Genomic DNA, 16554 nt, shown 5'->3' on the forward strand with positions numbered 1-16554 from the left:
AAGGAATTACAGTGGGGCAAAAAAGTATTTAGTCAGCCACCAATTGTGCAAGTTCTCCCATTTAAAAAGATGAGAGAGGCCTGTAATTTTCATCATAGGTACACCTCAACTATGAGAGACAAAATGGGGGAAAAAATCCAGAAAATCACATTGTCTGATTTGTAAAGAATTTATTTGCAAATCATGGTAGAAAATAAGTATTTGGCCAATATCAAAAGTTCATGTCAATACTTTGTTATATATCCTTTGTTGGCAATGACAGAGGTCAAACGTTTTCTGTAAGTCTTCACAAGGTTTTCACACACTGTTGCTGGTATTTTGGCCCATTCCTCCATGCAGATCTCCTCTAGAGCAGTGATGTTTTGGGGCTGTTGCTGGGCAACACTGACTTTCAACTCCCTCCAAAGGTTTTCCATGGGGTTGAGATCTGGAGACTGGCTAGGCCACTCCAGGACCTTACGAAGTCACTCCTTCGTTGCCCGGGCGGTGTGTTTGGGATCATTGTCATGCTGAAAGACCCAGCCACGTTTCATCTTCAATGCCCTTGCTGATGGAAGGAGGTGTTCACTCAAAATCTCACAATACATGGCCCCATTCATTCTTTCCTTTACACGGATCAGTCATCCTGGTCCCTTTGCAGAAAAACAGCCCCAAAGCATGATGTTTCCACCCCCATGCTTCACAGTAGGTATGGTGTTCTTTGAATGCAACTCAGCATTCTCTCTCCTCCAAACACAAGTTGAGTTTAGACCAAAATGTTCTACTTTGGTTTCATCTGACCATATGACATTCTCCCAATCCTCTTCTGGATCATCCAAATGCTCTCTAGCAAACTTCAGACAGGCCCAGACATGTACTGGCTTAAGCAGGGGGACACATCTGGCACTGCAGGATTTGAGTCCCTGGCAGCATAGTGTGTTACTGATGGCAGCCTTTGTTACTTTGGTCCCAGCTCTCTGCAGGTCATTCACTAGGTCCCCCCCTGTGGTTCTGGGGTTTTTGCTCACCATTCTTGTGATCATTTTGACCCCACAGGGTGAGATCTTGCATGGAGCCCCAGATCAAGGGAGATTATCAGTGGTCTTGTATGTCTTCCATTGTCTAATTATTGCTCCCACAGTTGATTTCTTCACACCAAGCTGCTTGCCTATTGCAGATTCAGTCTTCCCAGCCTGGTGCAGGTCTACAATTTTGTTTCTGGTGTCCTTCGACAGCTCTTTGGTCTTGGTCATAGTGGAGTTTGGAGTGTGACTGTTTGAGGTTGTGGACAGGTGTCTTTTATACTGATAACAAGGTCAAACAGGTGCCATTACTACAGGGAACAAGTGGAGGACAGGAGCCTCTTAAAGAAGTAGTTACAGGTCTGTGAGAGCCAGACATCTTGCTTGTTTGTAGGTGACCAAATACTTATTTTCCACCATGATTTGCAAATAAATTCTTTAAAAATCAGACAATGTGATTTTCTGGATTTTTTTTCTCATTTTGTCTCTCATAGTTGAGATATACCTATGATGAAAATTACAGGCCTCTCTCATCTTTCTCAGTGGGAGAACTTGCACAATTGGTGGCTGACTAAATACTTTTTTGCCCCACTGTAGATATTAGATACTGGTAGATATTTTAGAAATTTATTTATGATTTATTTGTATGTATATATAGCTTCATTTGTATGTATATATAGCTGCCCATCTCACACAAATGCTTCTGGACAGCTTACAAGATTAAAACAAACAAGTCCACCAAACATACCCCACCCCCACCCCCGCACCCCAGAATAAACTATTAACCCCCCACACCATCAATAGTAGTAGTAGAGCTCATCTACCCTCGCCCCAAACGCCTGGGGAAACAGCCAGGACTTCAATGCCTGGCAAAAGGCTAACAGAGTTGGGGCCATGCAAATTCTGGCAGGCGGGGGGGGGGGTGTTATAACCAGCGCCTTGAATTGCCCCCAGAAGTTTATTACAGATCTGTGCATTACATGGGTGTCATGAGAAAAACCAAAAACTGCCCATGCCACTGCATTCAGGACCAGCTGCAGCTTCCTTTAAAGGGCAGCCCCATGTACAGTTCATGTGATGGAATGCATCTATGAAGGGGAGGGTGATGTGGTATATAGCAACAGAGCAAGATCATCAGGAAGGAGGGGGTGCATTCCAGGAAGGGAAAGAAGACAAAAGACACCACAGTCCGCAGGAGCATGGGAAGCATAAGAGGTTCAGGATAGCCTTTCCCTAGAATCTCCCAGGGTATATCCACTAAATGCAGTACAGAGTTAGTCTGGAAAGATTCTCTCTGTATGGTATAAGCTAATAAAGGAAATGAACTCAAGTGGACTGTTTCACCATTGTTCTTGGGCTGGGCCTGACATTGTGTTACAGCAATCCAAACAGGAGGTGACTCTGATAGCTTCCTTAGATACAGAAAAAGCCTTCAGTGTAACATGGTTATTGGGATATGATTTGGGAAAAAATAGATCTCTTATGTATTTATTTATGTATTTAAATCCCTCAGCTAGAATGATTATGAACGGTATTAAGCAGAGTCATCTTTGATGGCAGTGGCATATAAACCTTAATGAATGAATGATTGTATTTTTGCCTATTAGGATATATAATGAAACTTAAGTTTCATTATATACCTTCTCTTTTACATAATCTGGTATTAGATCCACCTCTTATACATAATTTGGTATAAGAACCACTAGATCTCTTCTTTTAGACAATCGCATTAAATTTTGGGTGTCAAAGTGGCTATAAAGGAACAGAAACTGCTATTGTATGTAGATAATATTTGCTTATTTCTGATAACTTTCAAGTCTCTTTATCTCAATTTGTGAATATTCTAAACTAATAAATGATTGGGTTAATTGGGATAATTCTAATAGACTTTAGCTTATATCACAGATATTAGTTGGTGAATAATTTGGATTTGCCTACTCTAAATTTTCTTAAACATCATGGAACAAGAATTCCCTTGAACATACTTTTGTTAGTAGATTTAAATATTTTTAATTGCATTGAATATTCCTATGAGTCTATAGGGGAGAATAAACATGGTCAAAATGATTATTTCTTCTAGACTGATTTACACTTTGAGAGGAATTTCTATAATAATTCCTTTTAAACTGATAGAAAAGTTATTGAAGATTTTTTTATGAGATAGGCAGCCCCCTAGTTCTTTGTACGCTTAACGTACACTTTAGTAAAAAAAAATTGGGAGTTGTGTGTGTTTAACTTCTAAGATTTTCAGTTCTACTAATTGGCTTATATCTTATAAGCTTATATCTTCACTTGTTTTTATAAATAAAATAATACTCAGTATAGTAATAGGAACAACTAGGATGATATTATTTGACTCCTTTGAAATTCTTGCAGGTGCTTGGTTCTAATTTTAGTCCACATTCAGTTATTTAAAGGCAGCAAGATATATTTAGAAGATTTTAGGATGAAGGCGAAGTCAGAAACTGACTCTTTAGGATAACTTTGATTTGAAAGTTTGAAAGTTTCAAACTTTGAAAATGGTTGTGGGTTTTTTGTTTACTTTTGTTTTTTGAGAACGTGGACCCACAAAAAAATTAATACCATGGATGTTAAAGATTCTACTAAAGCTTTTAACTACTATAAAAATAATCTAAATCGGAAAAAAAAAAAAGAATCTGAATGGCAATATATTCAGTTAAAACATCTGCTGATGCACAATTGGGACCTGATGTATTGGCATTTCTGAAACTCCTAAAATACTGAATTTACTGGAAAAAGTTTTAGTGGCGTATAAATTTACAATCCAAATATATACACAATCTGAAATTATTAATAAAATAAGGATAATTTATTAGCATTTTAAACTAAAGAACTGAAATATACTATCTTAACAAATCAGTGGTCTGATGTTTTTAAGAATGTTAGATTTGTGTCTTATGATTTAAAGATAAGGCAAATTCATTAAAAAAAATGCTGGGTAGAAGACATGTTTTCATGAACTGGTCCTAGAAGTAGGAAGTTCCTAGTTCTAGAAGTAGGAAACTTTGTTCAGTTTCCATAATATCTCATGCTTAGATCCTAGCTATCATTTGATCACCCACCTGAGAGCAACATAAGGTCTCGATCCAACATTTTCTTAACAAGATCAGATTCTCCAGTGAGTTGACCAATATAGCTTTGTGTGGTTACAGTTTAACCTTTCCAAAAATGAGCTGCTTATAATGTTATAGCATTTTTGTACACATGATGACGCAGTTTGTTTTCAATGTTTTCTTGTATGATAGCAAACAAAATAGTAATTTAAAAAAAATTCCATAGAAAATGAATTTATTTTTCAAACCAGAATAGTTTTGAATTTTATCACTTCAAAAGAGAAAAACTGTTATAAATATTCAGCATCCACACAATTAAAAACAACTTTTTTCACAAGCCATTCACATACAAAATTATTGTAGCTAAATTTATCCACTCTTTTATTTATGGCTTGTTAAAATAATGTTTATCTGGAATTGTATATGCAACAATTTTACCACTCAGTTAAGTGATGGATTGCAATAAAAACAAAACTAAACCAGATCCACTTAAAAATGAACTGAAAGTGTGATGAAATGGGGAGTGGGAATGGAATGGCCTTCTGATTATCTCTGTCTTATAGGGAGTGAAAATACATTTATGGCAGGTCTTGATTCTTAAATTACTGATTATGAAAAAAATAATAATTCTACTACGTATGCTATTTGTTTTTTGAAAAGAAGCATAAAAGTTAAACCATCATACTAAATGAAATGCAAGTCAAGGCCATATATTATTTATACATCAAATTTTGTGGACTGCAGCATTCAACTATATTTTTTAAAATTTTAATTATGTAGCAGTCTTTCCTCTAAAATTTATTTTATTGCTGAAGTATTAAACAGTTAATTATTGCACACTGGGTCAGAAAAACAAAACACTGAGGGCCACAGTATCAATAATTTGTAATAGTGTTCTATTCTAGTATACTAGTATTCTAGAAATTATTTAATCTCATGGGAAAATAAGACACTACAGTTACATATGCTTAATTAAACTAATCACATTAAAGGATGCTTGTATGTCTGAAACCCTACCTGTTGTTAGGACCTATCATTTTGGTCCTGAGGAGGTTAAAAGTGTAATACATAATATATAAGAGCACTAGTTCTTAGCATACTGTCACCTGGGAAGACAATGTGTCACATAACCTAGTTCTAGAAGTAGGAAACTTTGTTCAGTTTCCATAATATCTCATGATTAGATCCTAGCTATCATTTGATCACCCACCTGAGAGCAACATAAGGTCTCGATCCAACATTTTCTTAACAAGATCAGATTCTCCAGTGAGTGAGCTTTCATCAATTTTGAGGTCATTTCCTTGTATAAGTACACCATCAGCTGGTAAAAGGTCACCTAAAACAGAAGCCAAAATTACATTTAACAAACGATAATAAGTTACAGAGATGCCAATAAAATTAATGGGTATATTTACCATATTTTACTTGTGCAATGTCACCAACAACTATGTCAGCTATAGGTATCTGGATGACTTGGCCACCCCTGATGACAGTAAACTTCTGTTCTTGTTCAATGCGGCTTTGCAATCCCCTAAACTGCTTCTCTTTACTCCAGTCATTAAAAGCTGTCACTAATACCACACAAACGACAGACAGGAGGATTGCAGCTCCTTCAATCCATCCTGTTTCACCTTCTTGTTCTTCTTCTCCAACTGATACTGTTCCACATACTGCAGAAAGTAAACAAATAATCCAAATTTCATATTCAGTTTTCATATTGATCTATATTAGTGTAAATTGCAATTATTTAACCCACACAATCATGAGTTAATTATATTCAACATTTAAAATTGTATACTAATTAGGACCTTATTCAGTATAAAATATTTTCAGTTGCTTTTCATATTACATAACTTTAGCAAATACTACAAGCACATCAAGCCACTACTGTCTTACAGCTATTGTAAGATATCTGCCCTGTTTGTTCTCTCATGTGTTTTAATGTTTTATTTCCATAGATTTTCAGGTTTCCTTGCTTGTTTAACCTGAGTGGCTTTTAATTGTTTTAGTTTATTAACTGATTTATTATATTTTGATCTGACCCAAGCATTTTAGCTTAGATTGAGTTGTTTTACTCTATATTCCCAGAGCTAGCTACAGAGGATCACTAATATCTTCCTGAAAATAAGGTGGTAAGGATATTTGGAACAAGCTCCCCCAATCTCACTTTCTTCTTGTGATGGATTTTACAATCTCAGAAATTATGAAAGAACAACTGGGATAAAAGACACTGCTTTTGCACTCTGCCAAGACCTATTTCTTTAACTTTTGCTGGTATATGGTGAGTCCTAAACACAACAAGGTGGTAAAGAAGGGAGCAATAATCTCATCACCTACTTTTTCTCCAACCTTGGAAAGTGGGCAGAAAGGTTCTCTGTTGGTCTCTCATTAGTACAAGCTGTAAACTCTCATATATGGAATAATTATTGCAACACTCTTAACTCTGAGAATAGTTATTCTTATCTCATTTTTTTCTTTTCAGTTTTTGTAAGAAGTATTTATATGAATACTTATGGAAATAATATAGCATTTAGACCAATGCTCCCAATTATTTTCTTTGTGATATTTCAACTTTTAGTTCTAAGAAAACATGTATGTATGTATGTATGTATGTATGTATAGTAGCAATATAAAAATAATCTGACAAAGACCAGTACTGTTCCCTTGGTGTTGAAGTAAACTTTAAAGCTATGTATGTAGCAAGAACTCATAATAAAGAAAATTTACAAATAAATAAAACCAACCAATCAATATGCTTCTTAGTATCTTTTATTGTACTATAATTGATGTACCTTTTATCCAGTTACTAGGCATCTTCGGAAATTCAAAAGAGATGTTTTGCAATGCATACATAGAAGGAAAAATGAATATCTTCTCCTTCAACTGTTAAAGCAGACGCATACTGTGCAAGAGTTATGTGTCTGCTTCAAAAGGGGCTCCCAACTGTCTTCGTGTGTGTATGAGTACACACCCGCACTTTGCTTTGCTTTCCAGTAAGGCGGCTGTGCATATACATCATGCAGAGAGCTGGGAGCAATTTTCAGGGAGGTGCTTCATTTATCCTCTTATTTTAATAGATTAAAACCCCAATAGATAGATAATTTTAAACTGTCCATCAAAGAGAGATATGCTTGGATTCTCATATTTTGGATTAAACAAAATATATAGCTAGGAGAAATCAATCTAGTTCTGTTTTTCCCTACTTGGAACTTTCCATATGTGCCAGGACTTCAACTCCCAGAATAGGGAAATGGCAAGAATGGATATAAAGACGATTTTATCATTCTGGCTTCAGACCTGTTTCTGGAAATGATAAACCTCTGAATAACTGTAACAGCAAACTTATTCAAAAGATATATTCAGTGTTTGATACCAATGATCATCACCTGGCCAAGCTCTGATAAAATGTAAAGGACAATAAGCCCCAATTCTTCAGTTGGAAAGGTTCCATATTAGGGTACAGAGCAATAAAAGACTCAAGCTTTTTTTTCCCCAGTATAATTACAGTGAAACAAGCTTGTTTCTCTAGTGATTTAATAAGTTCTAGAGGGCTTTATGCTTTATTAATTGTGAGAATCAGTGGACTCTGAATTAAAACTGAAAAGGCTACAATCAAAATTCTATCAGCAAAATTCGGCTTATGCAACAGGCCTTTCCCTTCATCACTTCTTAGCATTCTCCATCTGCTCCAGAAATCACAAGCATAAGCAGGTTCTGGGTGGACAACACATTACAGGGTGAGGAGAAATCTCATTCACCAACTAACATCATCAACTGATAGACAGAAAGAACAAACTGATTCAACACACAACAAACAGCCAATCATGCAAATCACACTGTCATAAAATACTATTTAAGCTGTATGATTTATGTCAATCAGGGCAAACATAGATTTTAATTTAAGAACAAAGATGAGGGAACTGAAGTTGGAGCTTAATCCTCTCTTGGCCAGGGACCAGACCTTGCAATTTCTGAGAAATACTAAAAATGTTTCTTCCTCCTAGCTGCGAAGGAATAAATACAAACAAAAAGAGGAAATGTGAAAAGGAACAACTAGTGAGTGAATATTTCTTTTCTTTCCTGGCTAGTTGATCATTTTTTTATCAGATTACATTTTTAATTAAATGCTAAAGGCTACCTTTGGGCTGGCAGAAAGAGCTTGTTATTTGCTCAGTGTGCTTTACAAACTGAAACTATTGCTACATACATTAAGTAAAACTTACATCTACATATTAAAGCAGCCTTCCCAATCTAGTGACTTCTAGATGCTGGCTAACTATAACCAGTACTTCCAGCCAGCAAGGCCAAGGGCTATATTGGATAGGGATGGCAGTTGTACTCAAAGCAGAGGTATGCAGCATCTGGGTGTGAAGAAGAAGAGGATGCTTTGAATTTGGTGTAATCATCCTTGCTATTATTGTCAGCTATTCCTCAAAGGAGCCACTCCTTTTCCCAGACTTGCATGGTAGCTGCACGGACTCTTACAAACAAGTGTTTGAGTTAAGGAAGATGCTTGTTACTGGCCTGTTCCTGCTTCCTTTATACAAACATGTGTTTTCCTAAACCTATGCAGCACCAAGAGAAGCCAATGAAAAGGCAGTGCTCTTCAAAAGAAAGCTCTTATTCAGTTACACCTGGAGGGACCAGAATATGGAAGGCTGATATATACATAAGTCTGCCAGGAACTATTGGAAGGCAAGCAGTGTTTTAGAAATAGAAGTAGTTTTCTCTCATTCATGATCCTTTTGAACAGAGATTTTTGCTTCCAATAAAATAAAACATATAATTCTGGTCTTAGAAAAGTATTATACTCTGATAGTCATGTAAATAATCCATATACCTTGCCAAATTTTGAATTAAAAGGAAACTGAAATTGCTTTGTTATTACAAAGCAATGGGTGGCATTATTTTCCATAAGGCTATTGTTGAAGAAACATATGTTCATTTTGTAGTTCATGATAAAAATGTAAGTGCCACTAAACTGAGCCCAGCCTCTGGTGACTATATGAACATTCAAATATCAGAATTAACATAAAACTTGTATATGCATATAGGGGAGAAAAAGTTTTGATACTGAAAAGAACTATATGCAAAAGCATAGTATCAGATTCAGATTTAAAGAAAGAATATATAAAGTTATATAACTCAATCAAAATGGGTTGATTCATTCATACAGTTTTGTTGGGTTATTGTGAAGGTAGTACTAATCTAGCAAGTTTAGCTTAGACAGTGTTACAGTCTTCCTGCTAATAACTGATGTAGCTCATAAGATAATGATATTGTAAAACACCATGTTGTGCTAAGATATTCTGTAAACATCACATGAAAATATACAGAGGCAGTCCAGAAATTTGGGATTAAGTACACACTACTTCTTCTTTTCTGCAGAACTAAGTGAAATAATGGAAAACTTCAGTGGATGGCTGTAGCTATCAAGTGACTGCAAGACAGCACTCCTGGAATCGTAGATAGCAGCCATAACCAAGAATGCATTATCCCTATTTAAATTATTATATCAACTAAAACCATGACTGGACATATTGGGCAACTAACCAGCACTCTACAGCAAGATTCATAAATAATTTGCTTTAAACATATTTTATTGAGTAAGGTACAATGGCTGTGTTGACACATAAGCCGTAACCGTATCAATATACTACATTAAACCAAACCCGAATAAATTATATTTCAAGTAATGTGTAAATCAGCCTACATAGGTTTGACTCTAAAGAATATCTGGGGTTCTATCTGTTCTAAATGCAATACCTGCGTTTTAGTCAGCATTGCACTGGTTTCAAATTTATTTCTCAGCACTATTCAGAGTGCTAGTTAACTTTTAAAGCTCTAATGGCCTTGCTCCATTCAGATTACCTATGGAATAAACAGATAGAAAATAGATCTAGATCTATCTGAGGTACAGAAACAAGGTTTACCAGTTACAAATTATACTGCTGAATGAAGAAAGGCTGGGATAACTAAACAGAGTTTGTTACCTGGAAAGGTGAAACTCTGTCCAATTCTCCAATTTAGACCAAATTCAAATATAAAATAGATTCTTTAATTTTAAGATTATGTTTTTGTACCAAGCTCCAGTTGGTGAATTTCAGAGTTATCATAGAGAATGAAGTATATTCCACATGCCTGAAATCTCCTTGATCCTATTCTAAATGAAAAATCTCCACTATATCCCACACACTGAAATCTTTAATGGAGACCTTGTTCCTAGGCTACTTTAACATTAAGCCAATAACTGAGGAATAGGTTTCCAAACAGTATTTCAGAAGTCATCTCAGTGAACCTGCCACAGAAGTAATTTTGCAGAAAAATACACTCTTACCTCACTATCCAAAGTCTCTGCAGATTTTGAAATATATGCAATTTTTGTCTCAGACCATTTCAGCTATAGCATGTGCATTTTAGGATTATGATTTTATATTATAAATCTGATATTTTGTAGCAACTGTATTTAGTTATTACAGTTTATAAGACTAAATAAGCATTTAAACTATATGCATTTGGAAAAGTACCTGCTCAGAAATTAGAACATGCTTTAGACATCTAAATTGCTCCATTTATCAGTTTTCAATATATTTGAATGGCATTTTTTAAAATGATGCAGTATCTTTAAAAGAAATTCAAAGGATAAAGTGATAGCCCAGGAATATTAATCTGCACTGGTGTTTGCCAAGTAACTGTATGTTACCCTAGATACAGGGTACATGTTAACTGGGTCTACATTAACCATATTTGTTTTTACACTGTCAGGAATGGGACTTAACAAGGAGTGAACCTTGTCCTGCCTCCACCAGTTTTCCTACTTCTTTCATGGAAGAAGAATCAATACCTCTATTTAGACACTCATATTTACCTGTGCTCGGGAGCAGTAAGGAATGGAGTACATGAATCCAGGCCTGCTCCTGAACTCTCTCCAGTGAAAAATACAGCATTTGAAGAGATCCTATACTTGAGGAAATTAGATTATAGTAAAGCTCAAAATGCCAGTGCAAACACAGATTAACCTTTTAGAGAGCTCTTTTGATTGACTACACTATGTAACCCTGGGAAAATTAAGTTGAGAACACAGAGTGAAGTTGCTCTAATTATCCTTGTTTTCTAGATTTAAAAACAGAAGAAAAGGGGAGAGTGATACTAAAGATTACATAAACCTACTGTCCTTCTATTAGACATTCAAGATTCGTGTATATATGATGAACATTAAAGTCTATATCTTGCTCAAATGAAGTACTGACAAGAAGTTAATTTAATGGGAATAGACTTTACACCTGTCAAGTTCTCTCACAATTCTAGGAACACAAACAGCTTTATGAATTTATAATAGAATTCTAACACATTCATTCTGATGTATTTCATGATACACAAGAATTAAAAAAAAAATCCTATTTGATTACTTACATGCTTCATTCCCTCCTGGAGGTTGGTAAAAAGAAAGGCCCAATGATATTATGGCTGCAATTTCTAAAATTATTAATGTAACATCCTGTAGTGCTTCCCATACTAACTGAAGAAATGTTTTTGGCTTTTTAGGAGGTATAAAATTCTTCCCAAACACAGCTGCTCTCCTCTCTATATCTGCTGGATTTCCACTTAAGCCTAAATAGTAAAAAGGGGAAAATGGTTATAGAACTGTTTATTGTCACTTCCTAACAAAAATGAAAAGTTTTTCATATTTGATTTATTAAAATATTAAATATACTGCAAACTTGTTATTTTGCACTCATGTGATACATCATGCTATTTATTCCCATGTTTTCTAGAAAAATAGCCACTTTGGTAACATCAGGACAGACACTTTGGTGGTGTTTTTCTAAAATAGTAACAGAAAGTGGCTACAGCTATGTAGATTTCTGCTAATCACAAAAATCACTGAATAAATATACTGTTTTCTTGAGTATTTTAAATCAATTTATGTATTTGAGTCCATATGAAACCCAAGCATGTTTTTAAAATAATGTATTTGTTTCTTTTGCCAATTAAGTATTTGCTAAACAACCCCTGACTTTCAAAGAAATTGATTATAGCAATAACTGACGTTAGGATTACACCAAATGTTCTTTGCAGGACTTTTCCCAACACAAAGCTTTGAATACAAAAGGCAATTAAATCTTTCAGTACAAAGTATCATACACAAAAGAAAAAAAAAAGTTTTCCCCATAAAATACATGTAACTCTATCTAGAAACATGTAAAATGTAAATAATAACAATGTCTATGAATATATATTTAAAATGTGGAAGAAACTGCTTCACAATGCATATTTTACTCTGAAAAACTAGATTTTTCTAATTTACTTGGAAGGAAAAAATAATTTATCCAGTTGTCATGATCAGATGCACTGACAAATGAATTTTGGGTTTCTGCTAATTCATTACTACCGTTCCAGTTTCACTTGTAACAAGCATACATTTCATCCTTTATGCTCTTGGTCATCACTTCCCATGGGTGATTCCTATGACCATAATAAAGATTTGATGGGTGGCCTTCCAGAAGCATAAATCAACAACAGTATCAAAATCAGATTTCCTTCTTTCCCACATTTCAAGAAAGGTAGATTCACATGCAAGGAAGATTTTACTTTGGAAAATCTTCACCAATAATTGCTGAAAACTTCGTATGTATAAATAGTTCTTTCATAACTGTCATTTGTTTTTTTAACAAGTAAAAAAAATATATCTATCATGAGTGCAGATTTTGATCATTTCTGAAACATTTCAAAAGGGAAACTTCAGGTTCTTCCAACATTGCACTGTTCCCCTTTACCCCGAAATAATTATGGCACAGAATGTATGGATGTTCTCACACTTTAATTAAGGAATTTACACAAGCTGTGCAGACAGAAATAGTTTGTCCAACATTGTAACTACTAATCATATTTATTCATATGATTGTATATTACAAAGCCACTTGGGTATTCCAAAGAATACAAGACAAGAAATTAAAAAAAAACAACAGAATAGTATTGCTATTTTATTCTCCCTGACTGCATTAAGGAATCATTCAGCTTTATCTGTATTAATATATATATTTTTCTTAAGGATATTTAAACAATTTTTCTTAAGGACATCTAAACACAACAGAAACAGTGACAATAGAAGTGATTCCTACAGCTACTGCCAAATTACAATTCCCAGCTGCATGAACAATATTGGCTGCGAATTCTGGGCACTGCAGTCCAAACATATTTGGGCAACTCAAACCTTGTCTACACAGAATTAGAATCCCAATTTACACATTAGTAACACCACAAGAACACTTCAGATAATGACTGCCTCACTTGGAAGTCAACATGTGAACACTTGCACTCAGCTCAGTAATGTTTGTAGGAGAATGATACTGAACAACATTGGCCAAGGGCTATTAAAAGTGAAAGTGCTTCTATTTTAAACATGTGTTGGAAGGACTTTGTAAAGTCATTATAAATCTCATAAATTATGAGTGGCTCAGATAGATAGAGGCCAAGTGTGTTGCTTTTTAATTAGGCAGCAGATATATGTGAATAGGAGTTATGAGTTGTACTCAGAAAAACATTCACCAGTAGTTGCTGGAAACTTCATATACATAAACAGTCCTAAATAAATCTTTTAGATGGAAGATTTTATGTTTTAATATAAGCCTTTCTTTTAAATATAAGCAGCATTCTATTCCCCCCTTGCCTCCCCCCCAAAAAGCAGAGGAAAACACTTAAACACATCACACTAAAGAGCTGAAGCAAAGTAGTTTGAGTTTTGCAGCCTCTGAGTTTCAATATGAAATAACCAGAAAGACACATACTGTAATGGGCCCTACATATAAGAATGCTTAATTTTAGGAGGAAATGTTTCTGAAAATACCTAAGAATATTCATGCTCACAAAAATGCATGAATATTGTTTGCATAGACTTTTAAAATTTTTCCAAACTGAAATCTCTGGAAAAAAGTGATTACAGAAAATTAACAGGTTTATCTACCCTTACTCAAAAGTCTCAAGGAACTGTAAAAAAAAAAAAAAGTTATATTTTTAGGAAAAATACCATATATTCATGGTCTGATATTTGTGAAAACTCAGTATGTTGCTTCTAAATTTTAAAACACATTTCCAACAAAAGGTCTTAAATTGTGTGAATGTTTTGATTTCATGAATGTCTTATAATTTATGTACATATTACATTTTCTTGCTTTTGTAATGTCAAATTATTTTTTGAAAGCATACAACACTAGGAAACAAATTTTAAATCAAAACTACTTGTTTTAATCCTAGTATAGAAATATGTTAAATTTTACTTTTTTAAATTTAAATTTAACAAACTTTTAAAAAGTTAAAGATACAAAGCCCAAAGGAAGAAAAAAGTACTATAGAGTTTAAAAGATTACAGAAATATTTTTTTAGTAATGCTGTTTCCTGTTAGATTGGCACATGTATATCAAAAATATTCTTCCAAATGTTGGAGAGATTGTCACACAAAAGGGTCATTTTTTCATTTGTAGTGGTCATGTGATAAAGTTATATCTTTTTGGCATAAATTTTTTTGGGAGATAAGTAACATCACTAAACAAAGATCTGAATGCTTCCCAGAGTTTGGCTTACTGCATTTATTTACAGGACCAACAACAAAGAATGTATTATCTATTTAATTTTAGCAGCCAAAATAATAATTGTGTAATATTGGAAAACTCTAGATAACATAATATCTAAGACGTGGACTAACAAGGTTGCTTCAATTGCCACATTAAAAAAAACCACACAGATAAAATTAAAATTATGAGAAATCAGAGGCAGAAAGCACAATTTTATCAAATTTGGATGCATTTTATGATTTACCTCAATGGCAATAGTCTATAATATGGAATACTTTACATATATGGTAAATTTGTACACATGCAGTACCTCTCTCTTTATTTACATTGTAGTAGTTCTTTTTTGTATTTTCTACATCATTTTTTTTTCTTTATATGCATCTTGGATTTATGTTAATATAGTTGCCTGATACTGTTTGTTAATCATAGTTCAATAAAAACAATGGGGAAAAAAATCATCAGAGGTTCCAGCACCAAATGAAATATTAAAGGAAATCAAGGACAAAAAAAAACAACAACCCAAAAAACCTTTCCCCCCTTCCCTTCCATCTATTTCCCAGTTGCTAACCTAAATATTTGTACTTTGTACCAAACATTGAGTTTATTGCTAATATCTGCTTGTTTCATCTGTTGTTTTTTATTGGTCTATAACTCTTGTCCTAGAAACTATATTCCAAATGTCTAAATTTTCCTTGCTGTGTCATGTGTAGTATATAAAGGAGCCATTCCTGCTAAAATTTGGCTATATGTCTATTATGGATATACGTCAATTTTGCCATTGCTGCATATTCTCCAATTTTGGTCTCCTGCTTTTGTATCACTGGAAGTTTCTCTTTCCCAATGTTGTGCCAAATTTCTCCTGGTGGCTATCAGGACATGTATTTTAGTAAACTGTGGTATTTTTCACTTATATTTTCTGGAATTATACCTAATAGAAATATTCGCAGTTTCAATTCAAATTTTATTTTGTTAAATTCTACTTTTCATTATCTTAATTTAGGAACGAAATAAATACATATATGATACAGAAAAAGCTGAGTGGCTCTTCAAATGACATAGAAAAACACTGTCAACTAACTTTTAAAAAGGGCATACGGTATCTATACAAGCCAGTATTATCTTACTTGAAATTTATGTACAAATTATCCTTACCTTCATTTGGAGAAGTTTTCAATCTTGTACATATTCCATATACATCTCCATAGCATTCTTGTATTTTATGCAAAGCATCAGCAGCTCGCAATTCCATAAGGGTACGAAGCTCTTCAAGTGTAATACCAAAATCTCCATGATTAGAATCTTTTATACTGTATTTTACACCACTATATGCTACCGAGTTGTTGGCCATGTCTCCCATGATGTACAGTTTTCAAAAGCAGAAAGTTTCCAACAAGGAATAATTTTGTATTTTGAGTATATCCAAAAGAAAAATAAATCCTTTGTATGTGAAAACCATCAAATATGCAGATATAAATCAACTCAAAACAAGAGAGCCATTAGACACCTTGTCCAGGAGTGTTATCTTGAGTGTATTCCCATTGTCTGTTCCTTCATTCCACTTCTGGTGAAAGGTAAATGCAATCTGCAAATAAAAGAGAGTTCACAGCAGCAAGATGCAACATTTTCTCATAAGCAGTCCATTCATTGCTAACAGTGAAATGGGTAAACTGTACAACTATAATTCTGATTCACAATGCCTCTTTGCTGTTATGGATAATATGTAAATATACTTGCCCTTATCCCTCCCACATTCCTCTTCGCCCAATTCAATAGAGGAATCCATCAATGTTTAAATCTATCAATGTTAAAATCAACCTACTCTGATTTTTTCCTCTCCCTCTTTATCAGCTATTTCTCAACTCTACCCTGCCTCATTTGATGAGTCAACTATGCTGCAGTCCTTGCCTT

General features: G+C 34.2%; 1 protein-coding gene across 2 annotated transcripts in view; it reads right to left on the reverse strand.

The window, feature by feature from the left end:
- Positions 1-16554, reverse strand: part of ATP2B1 (ATPase plasma membrane Ca2+ transporting 1) — a 94462-nt gene that overhangs the window by 36500 nt on the left and 41408 nt on the right. For both annotated transcript variants that reach the window (XM_088141882.1, XM_088141881.1), the window contains exons 3-6: positions 15799-16228; positions 11489-11686; positions 5491-5745; positions 5286-5411 (exon numbers count right to left, since the gene is read on the reverse strand). In XM_088141882.1, the coding sequence (XP_087998008.1) occupies positions 5286-5411; positions 5491-5745; positions 11489-11686; positions 15799-16003 (784 nt within the window). In that variant the 5' untranslated portion in view covers positions 16004-16228. The remainder of the gene's footprint in view (positions 1-5285; positions 5412-5490; positions 5746-11488; positions 11687-15798; positions 16229-16554) is intronic.

This window comes from Python bivittatus, unplaced genomic scaffold (assembly GCF_059951505.1).
Source record: "Python bivittatus isolate LINGU-HERP-01145 unplaced genomic scaffold, Pbiv_v1 ctg000330_np1212, whole genome shotgun sequence".
NCBI lineage: Eukaryota > Metazoa > Chordata > Lepidosauria > Squamata > Pythonidae > Python > Python bivittatus.